The sequence below is a fragment of the Peromyscus leucopus genome, chromosome 20 (genome assembly GCF_004664715.2).
Source record: "Peromyscus leucopus breed LL Stock chromosome 20, UCI_PerLeu_2.1, whole genome shotgun sequence".
Classification (NCBI taxonomy): domain Eukaryota; kingdom Metazoa; phylum Chordata; class Mammalia; order Rodentia; family Cricetidae; genus Peromyscus; species Peromyscus leucopus.
The window spans coordinates 35,205,800-35,231,407 of NC_051080.1; the positions used below are offsets into that span (position 1 = coordinate 35,205,800).

Genomic DNA, 25,608 nt, shown 5'->3' on the forward strand with positions numbered 1-25,608 from the left:
AGCTGCAGACTTCCTTAGACTGTAGCGCTGTCCGCACGCTGTGCGGACATCTCCAGGGCCACAGCTCCTGTGAGTTGTCATCCATGTTGGGGGTCAGCTTTGGTGATGCAGCTGCTGCTGAGTTATCCCCTAAGCAACCCCTCACCCACGCTCCTGTGAATAACCCCAATAAAAAACCCCTTGGTTCACCCAAGTTGGACACCGGTGCAGTGGTTACTTTGGCGCGCCATGGGTTCCCTTTCTGGGGTGCGTAGATGTGTGTGTGTCGTGTCTTCTTAGGGAAAGTCTGCCACACAACACAAGAGAGGGCACCCAGCTGCCTTGGCCAAGACCGAGTCCAGGCCACAGTGTCCTCGGCACGGCCATCTCGGCTGAAGGTCAGCGAAGGTAGAGGGTGGAACCCAGGGCAAGGGGGCAGACACAATTCTGAGAAAAGGCACTTTATTCCGGTGTGGTGGGAGGAAGGCACTCAGAGCGATTCTAAAAATCTTGTCAATTTCCATTGCCTAACAAGTGTGAACCCACAGCAGGCCACACTGGCCTCACTGAAGGGAACCGGCTGAGCGTGGCGTGCAGAGGAGGAAGCCTGGCGCACTCAGGCCTTCCCACCCTTCCCCTGGGACACGCGGGTCTCCGGGGGTGCCCTACGGAACCACTCCGACCAGGAACCATCATAAACAGCCACATCGGGCTTGCCACAAAGGTAGGCAGCCAGGGCAATATGGCAGGCAGTGACCCCCTTGCGGCACGTGGCGATGAGGGGCTGTGAGAGATCCACCTTTTTGTCCTGGAATATGGCACGCAGCTCCTCGGGGCTCTTCTCAAAGCCGTCTTTGGTCAGGAAGTTCATGAAGGGCATGTTGACTGAGCCACGGATGTGGCCCGAGTCCAGTCCTGAGTAGCAATAGAGGACATGGGTTAGGGGAGGTGAGGGAGTGGAAACTAGAGGACCTGGGGGCACCACCAATAAAAATAATGTCTTTGCTCTCTTGGGAACTCAGTTTCTTGCCTGCTCTATGTATTTTCAACACGCAAGCTGTAAGACCCAGACCTGCAGCCCCTGCCCCACGACCTATTTCAATGGAAGGATATCCCAAGTCACCTCTGCTTGAGTAGACACCTGCACACATCCTAATGTTTCCCTGCCTGCCTTCTGCGGATTGCTGCTGCTCTCTACACCTCAGGTTTTCTCACCTGTGGAATGGGCTCGGTAGTGCACATCTGTCTCCTGGGATTACTGGGTGGAGCAGGTGGGAGGAATTCACACAGAAGCCACACACTGTGTTGACTGCTGAGAATGTGGTGGTGAGAAACTATCCAGGCCCTCCTGGACAGCAGTTTGCAAGAGTGTATGGAAGCTGGCTGGCTTTGTGAGCCATTAAAGAGACTTGCCTGTAGACCTATTTTACAGGTGGAAACACTAAGGTGTGCTGACATGAAATAGCTCAGGACAGGCAGACCCAGTCTTGATGTCACTGTGAGGGACATAGTTGTGAAAAGAGAAGGGACCAGGTATCAGACACGTGTTCAGGTCCTGGCTCTGCCACTTTCTACATTGGTGACACTAAGTAAGTCCTGTCAGCTCTCTGCACCTCAGTTTCCCTATGGGGAGTGAGTGCTCCTGGGTGAGAATAAAAGACATAAAGATAACTATTGGGTCAGGCCGGCGGCGCATGCCTTTCATCCCAGCGCTTGGGAGGCAGAGGCAGGTGCATCTCTGTGCATTTAAGGTCAACTTGATCTACAAATTGACTTCCAGGACAGTCAGGGCTGTCACACAGAGAAACCCTGTTTCGAAAAACAAACAAACAAAAAAGACAAATATTGAACCCTATTGATGTCTCCCCCGACGCTGTGGCTCCCAACGCTGTGCTCCATCTAGGTAAGGGGGTCATGCCATCCCCTCCATCACGCACCCCTGAAGCTTAAGCAAGAGCAGAGCAGAGGTGGGGCAGGCCAGGGTCCATTCTAGAACACACCCAGTTCTAGAGCACACCCAGCATGTGTGGTGGATATGCATGCTAACACACACCTGCAACCCCTGCGTGCTAGAGGCTAAGGCAGGAGGGTCGACCAATCGTTGGAAGCCAGCCTGGTCTATATAGTGAGTTACAGGTCCGTCTGGGCTATAGAGTGAGACCTTGTTTGAAGACCATCAAACCAATAAAAGGGGAGGGCCCTTGCAAACAACGAAGACGGGCCGTGGCTGGCTGATAGCACCTTATCAGTGCCTGCATGCTCAGCCATTTCTCTCTTCCTTGTGCACCCTGCACCCCTCCACGGACAACACGGAGAGTGAGGGCCATGCCAGAACGGCTCCATCTCCTCAGCTTCCCCAAATCCCCACCACCTTTAAACTTGGACCATGGGGCAGGACAGAGACAGCATGGTGGGCGTAGTGGGGGAGGGGAAGAGAAGGCTTTGATTGCTATGAGCAAGTCACATCCCAGCAGCATCAGACAGACAGGAAGGCTCGCCCTCGGGGCCTCAGTCTCCCCTCCTGTAGGTAAAAGGCTCCAGTGAACCCCGGAGCACAGTAGGTGCACGGCTGGTCAGTGCAGTCATGGGGGAGCCCTCTCATCCAAAAGAAGATTCTGGAATCACTAGCACAAGCAGTCCTTGCTTGCAAAGGGCATCGACATCGAGAGACGTCTTCCTGCTGTGACCTGAAACCAGCAATGTGTAACGCTGCCAGTGGGGAGCAGCTGACCTACGGACATCAGCTGTCAGGTTACAGGGGTTTCCCACAGGTGTTGGGGAGCAAGGCCATTTGCACTCAGGCCTCTGAGTGCTGTTTTCTTCCTGTCCGTGATACACCAGTTCGACTGTTTTCTTGAGTCTATAAAGGGGGCCTTGTCTGAGGAAGGATGAAGCCAGGGATGCTGGGAAGCCTTGGCTCCCGCCTGAGGAGGCAGCAATGGCCACCACCTCTGCCAAGAAGGCCCAGGGCTCATCTGGGTGTTTGTTTGTTTGTTTGCTTTGCTTTGGGGGGCAGCTGAAGGACTACACCCATGTGGACGTGTGCATGGAGATGAGAGGATCACCTAGGCTAATGCTCCCCATTGGCGCATCTGCCTGGAATTTGCTGTTTGGGGGAGGCTAGATGAAGTGAACTCCAGACACCTGCCTGTCTCTGCCTCCCCAGTGCCAGGACAAGCATGAGTCACCTGGGTGGGCTCAGAGGATCGAACCCAGGTCCTCACACTCCCAAGGCAATCTCTCCAGCCTCTGCTTGGGGACTTTAAAGGAACAGAAGCCACAGCCTGTGTGCAGAGGGAGAGCCCAGGGAACCCTGGGTGGGGCCAGAGGGCTCTGGAACACTGCCACATGGAGGAAGGGGCTTGCAGCCAGAAGCAGGGCCCCTGCCACACTCCCACCCTGCGTTCCGTGCCACACTTCCGGCATCCCCTCCCCACAAGGGGCCTGCCACTGTTCAGGCAGCTTCGGGCAATCAGCACCCCAAAAGTGGGTTCTCTAGAGAACTGTATCTCCCTCATTCCTCACAACCCCGAAGAGTCTTTCCTCCGAGCTCTAATGGGAATCCCAGGCTCAGAGAGAGGCAGTAACTTCCCAGAGGCACACAGCAGAGGCATGTGATGTCAAGTCAGATTCTAAAGCCTTTGTTTTTCAGTCACTCTAAGCTCCCCTGGAAAAGAAGGCTGAGGCAGGGGAATTACTGAGATAACTTCTTGTGTTCCTCAACTGCCTAGAAGTCTAGGAATCTCTGTTCCAGCTTTGGTTTAGGAGATTCGAGTCAGCAGGGGTGTTAGGATCCCTTGAGCCACGGATAGGCATGGCTGTTGGAGGCCAGGAAAACCTGTTTGGACCTTTCTTGTCGTCCCCCACCCACCCATCCTCGTGGTTGCTCTGGCTCACCCCACCCTCCACAGCAGCCATAGGTAAAGCTCTCTTTGGTGCCTGTAGCCCTGAGTGGAGCAGGGCCAGGCCCTCAGCAAGGCTACTGAGGATTCCAGAGGTGACTGCATCCAGGGGACTGTAAATCAAAGTACTCAGCATGGACCAACACCCTCCCCCTTCTCATCTCCAGGGAGATGGGGAGGAAAAAAACAAAACAAAACAGGTTCACAGCTACACAGGCTGAGCAACTGAGAAATGAGTGATACCAGGCCCAAACTTAGCATTCCCATTTTATAGATGAGGAAAACTGAGGCCTGGAGAAGGAAGGGAAACAGTCTGCTACTGGCAAGGCCTCCAGAGACCCCTGAATTCTAAAGTCCCTCTCTTCTCTATGATTCTTCCTACTTACTCTGAGGAACATAGGTTACTTCAGTCCTCAAAAGACTGGTTTTCTCTCCGTGGTCACACATAGCCGCACCTGAATATTCTTTTATTCTGCCCACTTCACTCAGGACCCTGGAAGGCACTTGAAGGCCCAAGGGGAAGGTGATTGCTCCCAGAGGACAGGAAGTAGTCATGGGGTCTCTGAAGACCTGTTTTCTGTTTCACTCCCTTCAGGAACATGAGAGTCAAGGCTTCCCCACCCCCACACCCCCACCCCGGGGTTTTATACCTGGACTTCTGAACCTACAGGAACCTCGCTAAACCCATCCCAGGCAGCAAACCATGACCTTGGCAGTGTGCACTCATGTCCAGCAAATCCTCTAAGGGAATGGGGCAAGTGGCCCATCCCCTACCTGTCTAGATGGTCCTGGACTTTGTTCAATGCCTTCCCCTCCAAAGAGTCTCTCTGCTGACTTGCTGCGTAGAAAAAAAGCCTTGAGCCTGTGGCGGGGCTGGGAACCTCTGCTTGTTTGTGATTGGGAAATGCAGGGCCAAGCATGTGATACCCTCCATATAGGAGTGGCTGAGCTGGAAGAAGATCCCGGGCTCCCTGGCACTCCAGAGCAATCAGAAGAGATAGGAAGTGACCTAGGGAGGCACTTTAGAGCTCAGGCAGGCGGTCTCCACTCTCCAAGCCTCAGTTTTCATCGTCTATAAAATGGTGGGAACGCTATGTTTGGGTCCTGTGTCGCTCATTTCTCAGTTTGCTTTCCAGGCTGCTGGGAAAGCTCCCCAGCCAACTTTCCTCTCCCTTCCCCCAGCACAAGTTCCAAGAAGAAAAAGCACTTTGAGCCAAGATCAGGAGGGGCTGCAGGCATTCCATGTCCAGGGTCTCTGGAAAGTACCTAAGGAGCGTGAATCTTTCTCTCCTGACCTTCCCAGAGCATAGCAGGCAGAGACATCAAAGGCCTGGAGAGAGAGGGACAACTAGATGTGTGGCCTTGACCTGCTCCTGCCTGTGTGCCTCATCTCCCCTCTGTCCAATGGGGTGACGGCTCAGGAGTAAGACTGTTAAAACAGTGTTGCCGACATTGGCTGGCAGAGAGGAAAAGACATTTTGCAACAAGTTAGGCAAAATGTTACCCAGAGTTAAGTCAGACCCGGCAGGTCTAAGAGCACAGGATGCAGGCCACCAGTCCTGTGCTCAGGTCAAGTAAGACCTGGCATCACCTCTGATTAGAAGCCTCTAGAAGACAGCGTTTCCCCTCCCGAGGCTTTTTCTGACTCCTGAGCTGTGCAGACTCCTTCAGGCTTCACACACACACACACACACACACACACACACACACACACACACACACACAGAGGGGGGGGGAGGAGGAGACCTAAGGGCCATCTCTCTGGGAGTGCCTGGCACAGGAGGCTCCCCTGAACCCCAGAGTGTGGTGGTGACATGGAATGGGTTTATATCTGGGTTTAGAGCCCTGGTTTAAAATAAAATAGTACTGGGTTCAAATCCTGGCTCTGCCACTTAACTGACCAAGTAACAATATCCTGGCATCTCACCTTCCCATCTAAGTTAGGGATATTTCCTTGTATCAATATCCCTAGTACAAGCTAGCAGCTGCTGTAACAGCTTCACAGATGGGCTGCAGCTGCTTGTTGAGGTATGAATGGGAGCTGCCATTCAAAACAATAGTCAGGGGCCCAGAAGAGCTCAGGGAAAGCCCCTGTTGGTGTTTGAAAGGATTTCTGGGATCTAGAGGGTATGAGTGTACTTGTAGACCTCTGTACAGCTCTGCAGATGATTGCTTGTGGGTAGGACACCCTTTGATACATCCTAGTGCGTGTGGGAGAACTGGTTCTTGGAAGTGGACATGGATGGATGGCCCCCAGTCACCTCTACTGAGGCAGACAGCTTCTTAGCACTCAGCTATGGGCACACTGGGCCCTCACGTCTAGGAGCTGCAAAAGCCTCCAAGGCTGACTTCCATTTTACAGATAGAAAGACAAGTCTACATGGAGGGGCTGAGGGTCCCTGCTATTCTGATTCCCCATCCTCTTATTGACAATCCTCCCCCAAAGGCCACAAGGACACCTACCTACTATATCGGGCTCCGGTTCTGTGCCCAGGTACCGTCCTTGGGCCCGAGAGTCCACCAGCTGGAACCTTTTAGACTGGAGGTTCTCCAGGACCTGCTCATAGGTCTTGAGCAGGGAACGGTCCAGCGTGGCCTTGAAAACGGCTGGCTCTGGCCGTGAGGGCTCAGATGTCACTGGGTGGCCCTCCTTCAGCCAGTTCCGGAAGCCACCATTGAGCACTGATACCGTGCGGTGGCCAAACACACGGAACATCCACCATACTCTGGGTGCATAGAAGCTGCCCAGGTCGTCTCCATCGTACACCACCACGTGTGTGTCGTTGCTGATTCCCAGCTTGCCCACGTAGTCCCCAAAGTGGGCCTCACTGGGCAGCATCATCTCATAAGGCGAAGCGGTGTCCCGGCACTCCTCTATATCAAAAAAGGACGCACCAGGCACGTGGCGTTCCTGGTACTCTTTGCGAGCCTGGCGGGTCCCCGGAGAGTACCATGACGCGTCCAGCACCCGGAGGTTGGGCCCCAGGCTGCCAGACCGAATGGACTCCGCCAGCCACTTGGTGGAGACCAGCGCCCGGTAGAGCACTTGGTGAACCATAGTTAGTGTCAGCTCTGCGTGTCACCTGGCGCGGGTGGGAACCAGGAAAGACACAGGCCAGAGAGGACTGAGTGCGGTGGGCGGAGCCCAGGGGGCGGAGTTGTCCCCACTACACTTTCCCAGCGTGCAATGGTAACTACACACAGAGATAGACTTGGGGGACTGTGGGATAGGTTTGCACATTCCCTAGGGAAAGCCTGCTCCGCCCCTCCTACTGCCCGGGCGCCCTCCCAGTCTGGTCCCAAGAAGAGCAGGTGGGCGTAGCCAAGAGCTTCTGAGCGCTCCTATGGCCTCGCTGCTGGGAGGGGCTGGCTCAGGACCCTGTCTGCAAGGATGGGGAGAACACACAGGTCCTAAGTAGGGAAAATAGCCCTTGGGCTTCGAGTCCCATCTCCGGGGCGCATTAACCACTCGCTAGCCGTTCTGTTTCCGTCCCCTACAGCCTGGGTTCTCTGGCTTCTAGAATGCCCAAGTCCGGTGAAGGGGTCCCAAGCGCCCTGCCCTGCTTTCTCCACCAGGATCCTCCCCTGGGCCGCAAGTGGCCCAGCTGGCAGCCCCATCCTGGGCGGCCCGCTGCATTCACTCGCCCTGGCAGCTTCGCAGGCACTCGCCCTTGCGCTCCGGAGAAGCTGAAGGGTTCAAACCCAGAGCCGGGAGTGTCCCCAAGTGGCCCGCACCATTGTACCGCCTCCCACGGGGGGACTTCTCTTGCAGACAGTTGGGACTTCGAGCGGCCTCTGCGCCTTCGCACGGGAACTCTGTTTGCCCCTTCTGGTGTGACAGTTTTCAAACCGACAGGGACTATTGGAGGCTAGGGGTGACATTGGGACAGTGCACAACCCGGCTGCAGGGAGAATGCTTCCCCCGCAGCCCGGGGAATGGAAGGTGCAGCCAGAAGCAGCTCGGAGTGGCCGAGGCAGTGGGCCGTGCCCAAGTCTCCTCCCTTTGGCTGGCCGCAGGTTGGTGGCGGAAGGAGGGGACCGCTGAGGGCGCGGGGAGGGGGGTGACATGGCGGAGCTGGGAACCGGGGAGCTCGGAACCCTGGTATCTGCTGCCCAACGCGTCCTATTTGCTTTTCTGTGTGTGGGGGGGTGCTTTTCGGGGTTGCATAGCGTGGTACCACGCGGGAGTGGAGGAGGGGACACAAATCTATGAGAGAAGAGTTTCCAGGGCGCTCCTAATTTGCCTTAAGGGGAACTGTCTGCGGCTGCTTGTGACCGCCTGTGGGTCGGGGTGGGGTAAGAGTTAGGTGGGTAGCAGTGGCGGGCTCGGGTTTGGGATGACCTGGTGTCTCCTGAGAAAGTAGGAAGGCCCGCGAGAACCAACAAAGCCATTCAGAGGTGCTGTGGTGAGAAGACCCTGTGTGTCCGGCCAGGCGAGAAAGTAGCAGAACACGCTGGAATGAAATGAAACCAACTCTTACCAGGCCCGCCTGCGGTGGCACGGCCTTACCGACCCTGCGGGGTAGGGCTGAAACTTCTCCCAACAGGAGAAACGGGTAGAGCCGGGAGGTGCCAGGGCGCTGTGGTGGAGCAGCTACTAATTTCAGACCCGAAGCCCACAGTGGTGAGAGCTGCCTTGGTTTACCTGCCTGTCCTTGAAACTTTGTGCTTTTTTATTAATGGCCTTGGACTTCAATTTTTACCACTTCATTGTAAATTTATGTAAATGCCGGTTGGCAAAATATCTGGAAATAGATCGGGGCTCTTGCAAAATGGCTGGACAACACCTCCACGGGCTATTCTATTCCCCTGGAATGATTTTCTCTCGACTCTCCTTTCCCTTTATTGAACACTGATCCTGCCCTGAAATACTGTCACCGTGTGTTGCAAATATTCAAACACTGCTTAGCATTTTCCCAGCATCCCCTGAGCCTTGAGCTTGACGGTAGGGAAGAGAAAGTGCCAAGAGGGTTCCAGGTGGGGAGATGCTCTAGAGTCTGAGCCCCCCCTCTTGGGTGCGGTGTATGAACTCACACCAGCCCTAGGATGGCCTGGGGCAGCCCTGTGTGTCCTGAAAGTCCTCCAGAGAACCGCTCTCCCCTGGAATCCTGGCCCACAAAGGAACCTAGTCTCTTTCGGGTTTCTGCCCCTCAGGGACACCCGTTAGCCTAGCCTCTCTGACCCTCTTCCTGCTGCCCAGGGTCCTTTGTGAGAACTGTCAGTTAATCAGGGAGGTGGGGTCAGGGGACCTCAGACCTCCAAAGTCTAACGCCCCGGAAGTCTTAAGAATCTGCCGCTGTAGATTCAAGAGCCACTTATGAGAGTAAAGGAAGAAGTAACAGCTTTTCATTTCACTGCCCTAAATATCACCCAAAGAGGCTGTATATAGGGTATATGATGGTGGTCCTTCATATCCATTTTTAAATCTCACTAAGAGGTGGGACAGATTTTGGAGTCTGGTACATGCTTGCAATTCCCCTACTCTGGAAGCTGAGGCAGCAGGGCATAGTTTCAAGTTCCAGGATAGTTCAGGATACAGAGTGAGACCCTGGAGGGGGCAGACACTGTGCTGGGAGGACAGCTCGCTCGAGTGTTTGCCTTGCAAGCCCAAGTCCCCAGAGCCTACATCAACAACACAAGGCATATTGCACGTCTGTAACCCCAGCACCGGGGAAGGCCAGACAGGTGGATTCCCGAGGTTCAGCCAAAGTGAGTCCCAGGCCATAGAAAGACTCCATCTCAAAAATGAAATAACATAAAATGGCTAGTGCCTGAGGACCCATCTGACCGCTGAGAGTGTCCTCTGCCCTACACACACACACACACACACACACACACACACACGTTGGAAGCTCCAATATAAGACACATGACCCAGGAACCCTCGCCCACCCACATGAACAGCCTGTGCCATGGGTTTTGTGCCGTTTACTTTAGAGGGCTCTCCAACTCCCAAACCAGAGTTGAGGAGGCCAAATTCCTAAGAGTAATGGGAGAAATGGAGCTGCTGTGTCTCCACCAGCCTTGGCTTGCTTGCCCTCTACACACACACACACACACACACCACACACACACACACACACACCCTCCTGCACCCCACTAACACATCTAGTCGCGTCGCAAACGCTGGGATCAGCCCTTAGCCGGAGTCCAAGTCTACCTCCTTATTCCTACCCATGCCGTAAGTCAAAATGTGCTCTGCTTCCTTCAAGAAGTCCACCGTCTTCTCCCTGCCTTCAAGGCTGAGGTAGAGGCCCTGGTGCTCACACTTGACTCCAGAATTCCTCACTTGCGTTATTGCTTGAGCTGCTCTGGGGCCTACCAAAGTGAAGTGTCCCCAGCACAGGGCCTGGGCCAGTGACCAAACCTACCCCCAGTGAGTATGCTCGAAGCTTTCATTTGTTTTGGTTTTTTTTTTTTTTTTTTTTACTTTTTTCTGTTTTTTGTTGTTGTTTTGTTTTGTTGAGATGGACTTGCTGAGTAGCCCAGGCTGGTCTGGAACTTTTTTTTTTTTTGGTTTTTCGAGACAGGGTTTCTCTGTGTAGCTTTGCGCCTTTCCTGGAACTCGCTGTGGAGACCAGGCTGGCCTTGAACTCACAGAGATCCGCCTGCCTCTGCCTCCCGAGTGCTGGGATTAAAGGCGTGCGCCACCACCGCCCGGCTGGTCTGGAACTTTTTATGTAAACTAAGCTGGCCTTGAACTCAGGTCCTCCTACCTCAGTCTCCTGAGTATTGGTATTCTAGGAGGTACAAGCTGCCACACGAGGTGACTCAAAGCACATCTAGAAGCCTCGGTGGCTTTCGGAACAAGGCGACAGCACCAAAATTCTTAAGGCTGTTCCTTCAGCAGGTTGGGGAGAGGCTGCTGTGGCAAGTGTTGTAATACAGGAGGAGTAAATGGCACTGGGCTAAGGGTGAATTCTGGTTATTGTTCCTATTGGACTCCTACAACCGCTCAATGAATGAGTGAATCTGATTGGCTGTGAAGCTTGGCTGCGTCTTAGAGAAAGCCTGAAACTTTGGCCTTGTTTGCTTTACTTAAGGGCCAGTTTGGCCTGCCCCTGGCCCGACCCTACCCACCCGCATGCTGGGGAAGGAATAGCGAGTGAGGGGCGCGCACCACCCTCCCCTGGCGCCCACGGTCATAAAGTCAATTGGAGCTGTGTATGATTCAAGGCCTGGCAGAGGGAGTCCCTGAGTGATAAAGCCTGATCCTGGCTTCACCCCGGGCCTTTCAGCATTCCTGGACTCTGCTCTGCCGGTGCTCAAGCTCCACCTCCGCCGATCAGCACACATGCCCCAGCCAAAGCCCCTGACAGCAGGCCAGTCTCTCGAGTCTGGTATCTCCCCTGTCTTGCAGGCCCGCAATCCGAGCATCCCGGAGGCCATGGCCGCCCCGCAGCTTTTCCGAGCGTTTGTGTCTGCGCAGTGGGTGGCGGAGGCTCTGAAGTCCCCGCGCGCCTCGCAGGCACTGAAGTTACTGGATGCCTCCTGGTATCTGCCCAAGCTGGGCCGCAATGCGCGACAGGAGTTCGAGGAGCGCCACATTCCAGGCGCCACCTTCTTTGACATCGATCATTGCAGCGACCACACATCGCCTTATGATCACATGCTGCCCAGCGCCGCGGACTTTGCAGATTACGCAGGAAGCCTGGGCGTGGGCGCCACCACGCACGTCGTGGTCTATGATGGCAGCGACCAGGGCCTCTACTCGGCTCCGCGGGTCTGGTGGATGTTCCGCGCCTTCGGCCACCGCTCCGTGTCGCTGCTGGACGGCGGCCTCCGCTACTGGCTGAGCCAGAAGCTGCCAATCAGCTCCGGCAAGAGCCACCCGGAGCCCGCAGAGTTCCGCGCGCAGCTAGATCCCTCCTTCATCAAGACCCACAAGGACCTCCTGGAGAACCTGGAGGCCCGGCGCTTCCAGGTGGTAGATGCCCGCGCAGCTGGCCGGTTCCGGGGCACCGAGCCAGAACCCCGAGATGGTAACACGCTGGGGAAACCCGCCGAGCAGGGCGTGGGGACAGGCTGGTGTGCGCCCCTACACGGCCTAGCCTTGTGCTGGCCTTTCAAAGCACACAGAGCAGGGGAGAAGGGTTGGTTGCTGGGCGCCTCATCCTGAGCCTCTTGCTTCCTTCTTACAGTGGAGGCCACAACAGTACCTCATGGTTTCGGAACTCTGAGCACAGGTTGCCTAAGTACCTTGAGAATCCAGGGCGCCCCTGTAGGCGTGTGACAGCCCAAACAGCTCTGCAATACCGTGCTCGTGTGAGGCCACCGCATGATAGCAGGAGGCAGCCCCAGCTGGTTTAGGAAGGACCCAAGCTTGGTCTTGATGAGGTCTGGCCTGCAGCTCCCGAGTTAATGGGGTGCAGGATGTCTCCAACTGCCACCAGAATTGCTAAGAGATTCCGAGAGGGGAATAGGGTGTATCGCCCAAACTGAGTCAAACTGAGTGGTCGGTGCTCTGGGTGAGAGGGCCAAGCCAGATGCCTGTGGCCTAGGCTTCTCCAGGAAAAGCCCTGTGTGATGTGGGAAGAGACTCCACAAAGCAGACCGGGCTATAGCCATGCTGGGGTGAGCCTTTCAAAGCTCCGAGGAGATAGGTACAGCCAGCTTTCTGTACCTGTAGACACCACATCCCTGTGTGTAAACAACCTCAGAAAACAATTTGTCTTCTGTCTGTACAGAGAGTGTGCTGTTCCTGTCCCTGTCATTATTTCTGAATGATACAGTGTAACTACGTATGTTTGACGCAATGAAAAAATGGATATTGAAAGTAATCCAGGGATGGGTGCAGCAGCTCATGGCTGTTATCCCAGCATTTGGAGGCTGAGGCAGGTGAATCATGAGTTTGAGACCAGCCTGGGCTACATAGTGATTTCCAGGTCATCTTGGACTACAAGAGTGAGATCCTGTCTCAAAACTTAAAAGGAAGAGAAAGGGGTGGGAGAGAATCTAGAGATGTTCTAAATGTTAGGTGTGTGTAGGTTGCATGACAGGATGTCATTTCATATGACTGGGTGTCCTGGGGGTCCAGGCCCCAATTCTCCTGAAGCTGTGGAGCAATGCATGTACTGCCATTGCTCAGGGGAGGGAAATAGCCCTGGGGCTGCCTTGCCCGAGGCCTCAGGAAGGAGCTGCTCTGGATTCAGACTCCTTGCATACTTAACCACAGCGAGCAACCAGTGATTTCCCCACCATTTCTCTCCAGCTGGCGAGGGTGCAGGAGCTGGCCATAGCCCTGGCAGCGCCTCTACGCCCTCTCTAAAGCACTTCTAAAGTGCTCAGGCTCACAGCCTGACAGTTCAGTACCTAGCGCTGAGTCCATGACCCAGAGGTGTCTGGGGACTTCAGAGCCTCCTGCCGCCTGGAATCCGACGGAACAGTACTGTTGCGTCTCCAACCCTAGGAAAACTGCAGACATACCCCACCAGCTTTGAACCTACTCAGACAGCAATTTCCCATGCTCTAGCCTAGTGAGGGTGCCCCCAAACTCAGTCCCAGGGGAAAAGCCACACAAGGCAGCTGCTGGTCCAGGCTTGGGTTCAGAGCCCTGTCTCTGCCCGTACTGTCTGGGGAGCAGCCGGCAGGTCACCTAGCCCCTCTGGATGGTGGCCCTTGAAGGCGTATGAGAAGAGCAGTAAAATGGGAGGGACCATAATGGGTGAGATCATTGTGTGAAAGAGCAAACACACCTAAATTGCCCAGCTCTGTGCACGCACGCGGATAAACTGTACTCACAAGGTGGGGAGTGGCTTCATCACCGTTTGCCTCTGTGCTCAGGCTCCTTCGGGAGGTTTTAGGGTGTCCTGCCATCACACTTACTCATCTGTGAATGGGAGGGATTGCTGAGAACCTAGCAGGCTAGTTAACATGGTCCAGGCTGCCAGGCGGGAAGGCTTGTTAGCTTGTATTGAAAGCATCACATTTTCTACTCCCCAGCCCCAGATCTGGCCAAGCACACCTGTCATTTGCCTCTTCAGTCCAGCAGGGCAGGGTGCATGTTTTGCTGGGTAAAGCTGGAGGTATGAGGAAGCCCTGACTTGATCTATCCATAGCATCCTGGCTCAATAGCTTGCTCCTCTTGGAGCTTTGGGAAGGGCTCCATAGGATGACTTTTAGGAGGCCTACTTTGCTGGGAATGACCGACCTACCGAACCCTCTCTAAGCTCGGGAGTGCCGTTTCCCACCATCCTCTGAGGATAGAGACTGATGTGGACCAGCAGCTCACACCAAGTACAGGGAAACCAAGGCAGAAGTTTCTAACAGCCTCATTTCAGAATCCAGATGGCCCGGCTGTGAGATTTCATTCTAATGGGCGTCTCAGCCCTTCTGTGAAAATGAGGCATTAGTAACTTCTGGCTGAAAGACAGAGACAAAATGCGCATTGGAGCTCTTGGGACTTGGGAGCCAGGAGTAAAGTGACCCTCCTAATTAATCCACACTTGTCTGGCTTTGCTGAGGTCCTCATCCATCAGACTGTCTTTTTTTTTTTTTTTTTTTTTTTTTAACAGTCTCAGGTAGCCCAGGTTGGCTTCAAACATGCATGCTGTATAGCCCAGAATGATTTTAAAGTTCTGATCCTCCTGACTTCACTCCCCAAGTGCTGGAATTACAGTCAGGTGTCACCGGAATTGGTTTTTGAGGTGTGAGGGTGAAACCCAAGGCTTCACACATGCTAGGCAAGCACTCTGTCAGCTGATCCGCATCCCCAGCCTCAAGACTGAATTCTTCTAAGGATAAAATCTGGTTTCCCCTACGGCCAGACCAGAGCCCAAAGTCTTCTTCCGGGCACACTGAGGCATTCCTCCTTATTGTCTGAGCCTCAGTGGCCATGATGTACTGTGCCTAGTTCAGGGTTTCTGGGTCCTTCCTGCCTTCTGTGCTCTCAGTCCCACGGTCAGGCTCCCTGACTGGTTGACTTCCGCTCATCCTGGGAGAAGGCTCCACCCCCCACCCCCCCACCCACCCCCCACCCCCCGGACACTGAGCCCTGCTCCATGGTGGCTCAGGCTCTGGGGTGGGTACCACTCTCTCCACCCACTGCTAGCTAGGACTTGCTATTTCTTGTGCCTTACTCTCCTGGGGTAGGGGTGACAGTCATTTCTTTCCCGTAGACTTTGGGTGGTACTGAAGGAGAAGGTGCCGCTGAGCTGGGTCCAGGCACTGTCCTGCACAAAGCAAGCATTCAGCCATGTCAGCTGTGCTGATGACTACTGCTATTTTTATGCTATAGCCCTGGGGCACCTTTGTCACGCTAGCAATTATCTGGTTATTGCCTGTCTGCCCTGTATACCAACTCTAACCTCCAGATGCCCCAAGTTGTAACTGGACAGAGGTCATGTGTATTGCTCTGCTGCCTCCAAGGTTCATGGTCAGGAAGCCCAGGGTCTTCTGTGGCTCTGGCGGAGTCTAGTTCCAGGATTCAAACTCTAACCGGCAATTAGCTGAGTGTATCAACTTTGGATGTTACTTAGCCTCAGCTTGGCCATCTGTGTGGTGAGGGGACCTAGCACTGGTGGTTGGAGGATAAGACATTGGAAACACATTTGGCATTCTGCTGTGGTGGGAGGCTTGATACCACAAATACCAGCAACACTAGACATCACTCATACCGCCCTTCCATGTGTTCCTCTGTGCAGGCATCGAACCTGGCCATATCCCTGGCTCAGTAAACATCCCGTTCACTGAATTCCTGACCAAGGAGGGCCTAGAGAAGAGCCCAGAGGAGATCCGACGCCTGTTCCAGGAGAAGAATGTGGACCTGTCCAAGCCCTTGGTAGCCACATGTGGCTCCGGTGTCACAGCCTGCCACGTGGTCCTGGGGGCCTTCCTATGTGGCAAACCCGATGTGCCTGTCTATGATGGCTCCTGGGTAGAGTGGTACATGCGTGCCCAGCCTGAGCATGTCATCTCCGAGGGCCGAGGGAAGACCCAGTAAGGCCAGGCGGGACACAGTACAGCTCGGGGGACATCTGACCATCATGGTGCCAGCCTGGTGGCTCTGACTCTGCTTTGCCAAGAGTCCTTCCTCAGACAACTCAGGTAGTGTTTGGGGGTGACATTCGAGAGGCCAGGAGTTCCAATGACTCATGGGCACCCAGTGGAGTTAGCAAAGCAGGTGGCAGTAATGGGGTACCCTACCCAGGGGTGGGAGGGAGGCCAGACAACAGAACAGCCTGCATGGTGCTAAGCTGGGTCCCCCTGCCCCAGCTTGTTTCACTGTTGGGAAATAAAACACCAAGCACAAAACCTTTGTGGCTGTGAGACTGTCTCAGTTTCATGAGGAGCCGGGGATCCCTGAACACCCAGCAGAAATGGTTTTGGTTCCTCCCAGGCTGGAGGAACTATTGTTGCCTTCAAATGATGCTGGGGCCCCAGAGACCCTGATCCCAGACACAGTGACATACTGTCATCTGCCTGTCATCCTGGAGTTCCCCTCTGGCTTCTGGGCTCTTCATTTCTATTTCACTTGTGTGTGTATGCATGTGAGTTTGTGTGTGTGGATGTGCGTGTGCGTTGAGATCAGAGGACAGTCTCTGCTGTTGTTGCTCAAGCACCGTTCTCCCCGGTTTTTTTGAGACAGGGTCTCTCACTGGTCAAGAACTCACCAAGTGGGCTAGACTGGCTGGCCAGCACTCCCCAGGGACTCACCTCTGTCCCTGCAGTGCTGGCATGGTGCACGCACACCACCACGGCATGCACACCACCATGGCCCGCACACCACCACGGCCCGCACACACTACCACGCCTGACTTGTCTTCCACGGGTTCTGAGGACTGAACGCAAGTCCTGTAAGCCTGGTTGAGCTGTCTCCCTAGCCCCGCCTCTGGGTATCAGGTAAAGCTGGCTGTGACTCATCTGGGATCCCACAGGGAGCCTTCTACAGGCAGGTGACCGACTACAGGTCCTTTCCGGAGAAAGATGGGTCTGTAGCTCAGGAGGCCGTTCCAACCTTGCCAGAGTATTCTGAGGAGGGGCTGAGTCAGGAGGAGAATCGGGCCCCAAACCATAGCAGCTTCCACTCAAAGCCGTTCTCTGAACTCATGCTATGAAATAAGGTTTTTTAATGAAATAAAAACGTTTTAGTGGAGCCGGAGAGATGACTCAGAGGCTAAACGTTTGCCACAAAACCTCATGATACCGGGGTTTAATCCGTGGGACTCACGAGGTGGAAGTAAACAGCTTTGGAAAGTGATCCTCTGACCTCCACGCGGGTGCTGTGGCATGTGCACACACACATGCACACACACACACACACACACACACACACACACACACACACAGTCCTCTGACCTCCACACGGGTGCTGTGGCATGTACACACACACACACATACACACACACACACACACACACACACACACACACACACGCTATCGCAAACTAATAAGTATGTAATGAACTCGTGCTATGGGTGGGCTCCGGGCTTTGAGCCTTTCTGCTCCAGGGAACCAGCCTTACCATCGTCCCAGAATAGGTCCATCTGCTACTGTCTGCATTTATCCTCAGGCAAAGCTGAACTCAGTTGTCTAGAAAGCTCCCTTGGTCTGTCAGAACCTGGGTCACCCTTCCCTGATTTTTCTGCCCCCTTCTGGCAGTACAGGGAATTGAACCCAGGGCTTTCCCACTGCACTGCTAAGCTAAGCCACAGACAGACTCCCTATCTTGCCCCCCAATGCTTTCCCAGAGGCACAGGCTAGCACCATGTCGGTTGTTACTAGGACTGTGGAAGTGGCACTGTCTGTTTTATCTTCTGGGAATAAACCGGAGCAAGACAGAATTTAACTGTGTGCTTCCGGTAGAGCTGGAACCCAGGCCTTGAATCCTAACTCTGAGTTCCCTCTCCTTCAACTGTCCTAAGTCCACAGGACAGGGGGAAGACAGCATCAGGCTTCTGGCTACCTCCAGCAAGAGCTCTGGAGGACACCCGGCCTCCCCAGCCCCTGTACCCTGTTCTGTAAAGTAGGAAGCCAGTTTGCGTCAGAAGAAGGAAGTCAAGCAGGAACCCAGGCCAGAGATACAGCAGTCTTGCACCACTGCCTCGGGCTGGACAGCTCTGCTGTGAAGGACATCCTGTGCCCGTGGGATGCTCAGCAGCATTTTGGCCTCTGCCCACTGGATGCTAATTGATGCCCGACACTCGGAGGAGAAAACATGACCTCACAAACAAAAGGACATCTGACAGCAGCAGTCAGGAGCAGCGTAGGCAGAGACACCCCCAGCCTCTCAACTGATGTGAAGCCCCCTACCTTTATATCCAAGTCCCGCCTCCACCCCCAGCTCCCTGCCTGAGGGCCTCCAGCAAGCCTTGCTTTCTCAGTTCTAGAGACAGGAGCCCTATGCCTGCGCTCCTGACCCAGCTCCTCCACAGGAGCTGCTTGACTGACTGCGGGCAGACAGGCTGTCTTGGCTTTGGTTTCTTCGTCTTTTAAGTGGGTCTCATTGTGTCTTAGCATCAGGAGGGATAAGCCGACATAATCCACAGAAATGATTCAGCCTGGGGCTGGACACAGTAAACATCAAATACTAGTGGGGTTTTTTTTTTTATTTACTTATTTTGTATTTTTCCATTTTTTATATTCTGTGTGTGTGTGTGTGTGTGTGTGTGTGTGTGTGTGGTGTGGTGTTTGTATCCCCTCCCAAATGCTCTTAAGATCAACAAAGGGCAACTTTGGGACTCAGTTCTCTTCTTCTATCACATGGGTCCCTGGGATCGAACTCAGGTCACTCGACTTGCCCGCTAGCACTTTTATCCAGTGAAACATCTTGCAAGCCCCTATACTGTTACTTTTAGTAGTTAGGCAGGTTAAGTTTTCTCTGGCATTGGTAGAGAGAAAATAAGGAGTATAAGAATTATGTCCTTGCGTCAAGATCTTTCAAACCAAGAGAACAAATCGAAGCTTCTATCATTTTCCAAAGATTAAAGAGCACTGTGAAATGATCTGCTTTATAACAGGCTACATTTATGAAATGGGGGGGGGCAGCTCAGACCGGTGGAGTGATTTGCCTAAGTGTGCAAAGCCTAACTGGAGATTTAATACCCAGAGCAGAAGTCTCTTTAGGGCATCTTGTCGGCAGTGTTTTTCCAGATTTGGAGATCAAGAGAACAGAAACATGTGTGTTACATGCACAGAAGATGATAGAGAGCTTCCACGGTTCCAGGGAAGGTTTGAGTGACAGATTTCAGCCAGAGAGCCAAACTCCAGCAAGGAAGCAATGACTGACCCCGCTGAGGCCTTTCTGTCCTGGGAAAGTCCATGGTGATTGGAACAGACTCTGAGGAAACCTGAACTCAGCCAGGGCTTCCGGCAATGACCCAGGGCCACCTCAGAGTTCTACCCTGCCTCCCGCTAGGCTGTACACCAGAATAATTGACTGCACTCTGCAGAACCCACCTCAGCTTGCATGCACCCCATCCCTCCCCCCAACTCTGCAGGGGTCCAGGAAGGAACTTGCAACACCAGCAATGACCAGAGTTTTGTCTACTTGACAAATATTTGCTGAGCCCTTGCACTGAAGCTTTTCCCAGCCTTGACTAACCGGCTGCATTAGAATGTTCCAGTTCTCTGGACAGCTGCGGCTAAAGGGTCATGGTCCAAAGCACCCATCAACCAGAGGGTTGTACTGTGGATCAGAGCAGTGCCCAGGGCCTGGCCCTGTGGAGTTGGCCTTGCCCAGGAGCTCTCTTCCTGGGCCTCGGCCTTTCTGCTGAAAAAAAAAAAAAAAAAAAAAAATGGAAGCAAGAGCCCTTCCAGGCACAAGGGAAGCCTTGGCATCATCTGGAAGCCCCCGAGCCAGTGAGCACAGGGGAGGGTGGGGTCACCCGGAGAAAGAAAGGATTGAGCTCTCAAGGTACCTGGAAGCCTCATCATTTTAAGCATAAAGATCTTCAGCCGGCAGAGGTGGCACACACCTTTAATCCCAGCACTTGGGAGGCAGAGGCAGAGGCAGGCGGATTTCTGAATTCGAGGCCAGCCTGGTTTACAAAGCGAGTTCCAGAACAGCCAGGGCTATACAGAGAAACCCTATCTCAAAAAGAGAGAAAGAAAGGGGGAGAGAGGAGGGGGAGGGAGCGAGGGAGCGGGTTCCACCTCTTCCTCCCCTCTCTTCCTGCGGGGAGAGGCCTATCCACACTCCTTCTATTCACTGGCCTTCATAAACTCGGGGTGTGCAGAGGCCACAGTGAGCTAAGCCATTGCCTTGAGTGAAGGAGTGGCCCCAGCAGCAGACATGGAGAAGAGAGAAGGCCGAGAAACCAGCTGGAGTCAGCAGAACCAATCAGCGCCCCTCGGTCCCTGGTGTTATTCATTAAACGGCGCTGTCTACCATGCGAGAGTAAGCCACAAGGCACAAGGAAGCCTGCCCTAAGAGGTGCACTGCCCTCTGGGAAGGGGGACCACACAGACACAGACCAAGCACCGAAGAAGAGCCTCTGAGTCCGGACTCAGAGGACAGAGAGGGTGCAGGGCAGCTTCGCACAGGGTGACAGCACCAAGCATGAATTCCCTGGTCTGTGTCCCTCACTCCAGGAGAGTATTTGGTGAGGGAGCTCACGGCACATTCTCCAGAGTCTCAGCCTCCTCCCCGCTAAGTACATGAGTGACTTGATTTCTCTCTACAATTAAAATAGCTGGTCTCTAAAATACTAATTACTAGTCAAGCATGGTGATCCATGCCTGGAATTTCTGATGACTGACGCAAGAGGACAGTGAGTTTCAGGCCAGCCTAGGACAAACTGTTGTTTTTTAAAAAATGATAAGCGGCGCTGGTTACCATGCGGAAAGGTCATGAGGCATGAGCCACGACAAAACCCAGGTTCAGAGCTTTATGGAGGGGGTGGGAAGACAAAAGAACCAGGCCTGGGGAAGAAGCACAGGCAGAGAGAGAGGAAGACAGAGATAGTGGGCGCAGGAGAGAACAGAGCAGAGAGGAGAGAGGGGAGGAGTCTGTGTCCGGCTTTTTAAGGGTTCCCGTGAAAACGCACAGGTGGGCTTACAGAGCTACGCCACGCATGCACAGATTGTGTGACCACGCCTCGCACACGTAATCACCAGTGCGCACTGATGAAGTAAGACGCAAGACCCCTTGCTTAGCTGCCGAACTGCGCATGTGTGGCCATGCAGCTGGAGTGGCGACAGAATCCTAACACAAACAACTAAAAGTCTGAAAAAGAGAAGGAAAGCTATTCTTTCATCTTCTTTTCAAGTGACAACTGTATTCTTGAAATACCACAGAGAATTGAGAAGAGGAGTTACTGAACAATAACTCGGTACTGAGTGGAATTAACACATGCAAACTGATATTCTACAGACACTCAAACAATAGAGAACACAAGGGAGAGAAAACCTTAATTTCAATAACAATAATTTTATTAACTGGTTTTAGGGCATGGTGGGTGGGGTGGGCGGGGTGGGTGGGGTGGGTCACGGCAGACTTGGTGCCAAACTGTAGTCCCAGCACTTAGGAGGCTGAGGCCTGAAGACTGGGAGTTTGAAGCCAGCCTGGGATACATAGCAAGACCTTGTTTTACTTACGCTTTTAAGATTAAAAAAATGTAATTTATGTGTGTGTGTGTGTGTGTGTGTGTGTATGCCACATATATGCAGATGCCCTCAGAGGCCAGAAGAGGATGTTGGATCCCGTGGGGCTGTGGTGGGAAAGTGAACTGGGGGTCTTCTGGTAGAGCAGAGAGTGCTCTCGAGTGCTGAGCTGTCTCTCTAGACCAAGACAGACAGACAGACAGAAAGACAGGGAGGGAGGGAGGAGGGAGGGAGGAGGGAGGGAGGGAGGGAGGGAGGAAGGAAGAAGCTAGTGTGATGGCTCATCAGGTAAAAGAATTTGCTACATAAGCCTAATAACTTGAGACAGACAGACAGACAGACAGACACATACACACACATCATCATCATCATCATCATCATCATCATCCTAACAGAAAACTTTTTAAAGAAAAGAGAGATAAGAACGAAGCCCATCAAAGCTTTATTTTATTTATTTTTGGCTGAACTTTTTTTTAAAGATTTATTTATTTATTGAGTATACAGTGTTCTGTGTGTATGCCTGCACGTCAGAAGAGGGCACCAGATTTCATTATAGATGGGTGCTGGGAATTGAACTCAGGACCTCTGGAAGAGCAGCCAGTGCTCTTAACCTCTGAGCCATCTCTCCACCCGCCCCCCATCAAAACTTTAAGTGAAGTCTAAGACAAAGTGTTAAGTGGAAAAAGCAAAGCAGAAAAGAGCATGCACACTGCTGGCCGTGGAGCCTACTGAATAAGAAAACGGAAGAACACAAAGAGACATGAACCTATTCTTTCCTATAAAACGTCACGCCAGAGTATAACTCAGAGAGGAATGAGGTCGGCCACCAGGGGGGATGTGCAGAACCAACAGGATAGATGGAGTACTGGGGGTGGCGCTTTATGTTTTCCTGCTTGTAGCTTTTTGACACAAAACCAAACCAAAAATCATCCCAATCAATCAATCAACAGCGAGGAAGGGAACAGAACACGGCACCATCACCAGGGAGCTAAACGCAGCTGTAATTCAGACAGACAACCACTCCAACCAAAGGAGAAGGAGCCCTCCGCTCGCTCAGCCATCAGCCATCCTGGCAATACTTGAATGTGGCATTTGGCTGTAAGGACTGTGTGTCTTCAGACAAAAGACGAAATGAGCAAACTCAGAAACATGGGAACCAACATCTTCTTTGCCAGAAAGAGGAAAACAAGGCAGGAGAGGGAGAATAAAAATCACCAGAGTTAGGAGTGTCTGAGCAGAAGGAGAGAGAGAAATGCATGTGCTTACCTGTGTGCATGTGTGCGTGTGTGCGTGTGCGTGCGTGTGTGTGTGTGTGTGTGTGTGTGTGTGTGTGTGTGTATGTGCAACCAAATGAGACTAGATACACGTGTCTCCTTCTTAACTCTTGCACTATTCCCAAGAGCCCTAACGAGTGAGTTCCTCACCAGTACCTGCCAGTGGAGATTTCTCCCAGGGTCCAGGGTAGACACTACTAGCAGTGAAGAAATTAATCTGAGGAATATCAAAAGAATCTAAGCACACCAAGCTCTTTAGTCCATTCACTTTGTTCTTCTAAGTCAATTCATCTACACAGCTTCTTTTCTGTTCTCATACTTAGCTCCTCTCTGTCCCTTCTTCTGCTCTTCTCCCATCGTTCTTAGTTCTTTCCATCTTCCTTCTCCATTCTGTCTCTGAAGTTTTCTGTTTATACACACATACAATCAACAATTCTCTGGCTGGTGGGGCAGAGGAAGTTTACTCGGTTGCTAGGCAACCTGTATCACAATGTGTAGTATTTGGTTAGTAAAAGCTCTGAGTTAATTGCAAAAGGAGGAATCTTTAGAACTAGGAAAAGCACTTGGGCTGAGATAAAAGAGGGAGGATTGAAGCTTAATTTGCACAAGAAACGAAGCCTGGCACCTATCATCTGCCTGGTCTTGTCAGTTGTCCCCTTGGGACTGTGGGAATAATTACATTTTCTCAGTAACTAGCAGATAGCCAAAAAAACACCATCCCAGAATTGTAAGCAGTCAATCTCTTAAATTAGGGTCTGTGTTAATAAACCAGGGTGGCCGGGCGGTGATGGCGCATGCCTTTAATCCCAGCACTCGGGAGGCAAAGCCAGGCAGATCTCTGTGAGTTCGAGGCCAGCCTGGTCTCCAAAGCAAGTTCCAGGAAAAGATGCAAAGCTACACAGAGAAACCCTGTCTTGAAAAACCAACCAAACAAACAAACCAGGGTGAAGGTAAGGAGGTAAGGATTAAATGTTAGTGGTGGTTATTTTCTCTTATCTGTAGGTGGGATGAGCTAATGCTTGTCTGCAGTCTGTCCTTGGATGTAGAAGTATCTCAGATGAAATACTTTTGTCAGAGAATAGCCCTGGCCAGATGTTTGCTAATGAAGAATAAACACAGCTGAGGAATGTTATCCAAAATATCCCAGAGTTTATGGGAACACGTGCCCTGTAAATGATCAACCAGATGGTTAAAAGTTCTTGGGGAAAGAATCAAGTGAGAAAGCTACAACAGCACACAAGAAATTCCCTGCAGGAAACAGCTAATATGGTCAAAAGTCATTATCACCAAGATTCCTTGAGTTTTGGCTCCCCTCTGAAAAGTTCTTGACTCTTCCAAGTAATAGCTTTTGCCACTGTGAGCTGAATTCCTACTTCATATTTCTGCGGCTCACAGCAGAGCCCATGGGAGCAATGACCTCAGGGATATGAACCTACCAAGGGCCCAGGACTGCACTTTAACTCATAATCCACAAAAAGGACCTGGTTGCTACTGGAGCAAGGAGAGACCACGTGAGCATTCACGAGTTCACTATTTTTGTGGTGGTTGTGAGTTTATTTGATATGTTGAGGATGGAACTCCGGACACTGAATGCACTTAACAAATGTCTCTTCCACTGAAACACACTTCAAACCGATGTGGTGGAGATAGGTTCAAAGGATGGGAGGTGGGAGATCTTATTAAGGATGCCGAGTTCTAGATTTACAAAGTGAGAGAGTTCTGGGATAGACAGTGCTAATAGTGTTAAAGATGAGGGTGATGATGGTGGGAAAAGTAGGGATGGTGGGGTGGTGGGGATGGTGGGGGTGATGGGGAGAGTGGGGGTGATGGGGTGGTGAGGGTGGTGGGGGTGGTGGGGAGAGTGGGGGTGATGGGGTAGTGGGGGTGATGGGGTGATGGGATGGTGGGGGTGGTGGGGGTGATGGGATGGTGGGGGTGGTGGGGGTGATGGGATGGTGGGGGTGGTGGGGTGATGGGATGGTGGGGGTGGGGGGTGGGGGGGAGAGTGGGAGTGATGGGGTGGTGGGGGTGGTGGGAGAGTGGGGGTGATGGGATGGTGGGGAGAGTGGGGGTGATGGGATGGTGGGGGTGGGGGGTTGGGGGGGAGAGTGGGGGTGATGGGGTGGTGGGGAGAGTGGGGGTGATGGGATGGTGGGGGTGGGGGGTTGGGGGGGAGAGTGGGGTGATGGGGTGGTGGGGAGAGTGGGGGTGATGGGGTGGTGGGGGTGGTGGGGAGAGTGGGGGTGATGGGATGGTGGGGGTGGTAGGGAGGGGTGGTGGAGATGGTGGAGGTGTGTGTGTAGTGGAACTGATATGTGGGTGTTGGGGTAGTTGGTATGGTTTTGACGGTGTGATGGTGATGTTGGTGGGGATGTTGGGGATGGTAAGGATGGTGGAGATGGTGGTCATGGGGATGGCTGCAGGGATAGCAATGGTGCTAATGGTGGGATGATGTTTGTGGTGGGGATGGAGTCAGAGGTATGACGTCACACCACTGAACGTTGGCCTTAAAATCTCCTTAGTCATCTAGTATCACGTTTTGTGTATTTTACTATAACTTTTCAAAGATTAAATATTAGTTTACTTAATAATTTCCTTGTTTTGTTTTGGTTTTGGTTTTTCAAAACAGGATTTCTCTGTGTAACAGTCCTGGGTGTCCTGGAACTACTCAATTTGTAGACCAGGCTGACCTTGAACTCACAGATACCTACCTGCCTCTGCCTTCTAAGTGCTGGGATTAAATTTTTTTTTTTTTTTTTTTTTTTTTTTCCGAGACGGGGTTTCTCTGTGTAGCTTTGCGCCTTTCCTGGAGCTCACTTGGTAGCCCAGGCTGGCCTCGAACTCACAGAGATCCACCTGGCTCTGCCTCCCGAGTGCTGGGATTAAAGGCGTGTGCCACCAACGCCCGGCGC

General features: G+C 52.9%; 2 protein-coding genes across 3 annotated transcripts; one reads left to right on the forward strand and one right to left on the reverse strand.

Annotated features, from left to right (window-relative positions):
* Positions 1 to 424: 424 nt before the first annotated feature.
* Tst (thiosulfate sulfurtransferase) lies at positions 425 to 7,073 on the reverse strand. The gene is made up of 2 exons (XM_028871072.2): positions 6,345 to 7,073; positions 425 to 894 (listed from the first exon to the last, which is right to left on the reverse strand). Exons 1-2 carry the CDS (start codon positions 6,937 to 6,939, stop codon positions 596 to 598), a joined length of 894 nt encoding a protein of 297 aa, XP_028726905.1. The 5' UTR covers positions 6,940 to 7,073; the 3' UTR covers positions 425 to 595.
* Positions 7,074 to 7,804: 731 nt separating this feature from the next.
* On the forward strand, positions 7,805 to 16,136 carry Mpst (mercaptopyruvate sulfurtransferase). 2 transcript variants are annotated; one of them, XM_028871071.2, is made up of 3 exons: positions 7,805 to 7,898; positions 11,241 to 11,862; positions 15,523 to 16,136. In XM_028871071.2, the coding sequence occupies exons 1-3, from the start codon at positions 7,818 to 7,820 to the stop codon at positions 15,819 to 15,821; spliced, it is 1,002 nt and encodes a 333-aa protein (XP_028726904.1). In that variant the 5' UTR covers positions 7,805 to 7,817; the 3' UTR covers positions 15,822 to 16,136. The 2 variants fall into 2 exon arrangements, with proteins under 2 accessions (XP_028726904.1, XP_037053543.1); XM_037197648.1 differs by lacking the exon at positions 7,805 to 7,898 and adding an exon at positions 7,967 to 7,983.
* Positions 16,137 to 25,608: the final 9,472 nt, after the last annotated feature.

Bases quoted from the DNA above. Each gene is read 5' to 3' on its own strand.
- Tst (XM_028871072.2), bottom strand. From the start codon at position 6,939: ATGGTTCACCAAGTGCTCTACCGGGCGCTGGTCTCCACCAAGTGGCTG. The intron at 895-6,344 runs GTAGGTGTCCTT...ATTGCTACTCAG, and splicing joins ACCGGAGCCCGATATAGTAG to GACTGGACTCGGGCCACATC.
- Mpst (XM_028871071.2), top strand. From the start codon at position 7,818: ATGGAAGGTGCAGCCAGAAGCAGCTCGGAGTGGCCGAGGCAGTGGGCC. The intron at 7,899-11,240 runs GTTGGTGGCGGA...CCTGTCTTGCAG, and splicing joins CTCCCTTTGGCTGGCCGCAG to GCCCGCAATCCGAGCATCCC. The intron at 11,863-15,522 runs GTAACACGCTGG...TCCTCTGTGCAG, and splicing joins CGAGCCAGAACCCCGAGATG to GCATCGAACCTGGCCATATC.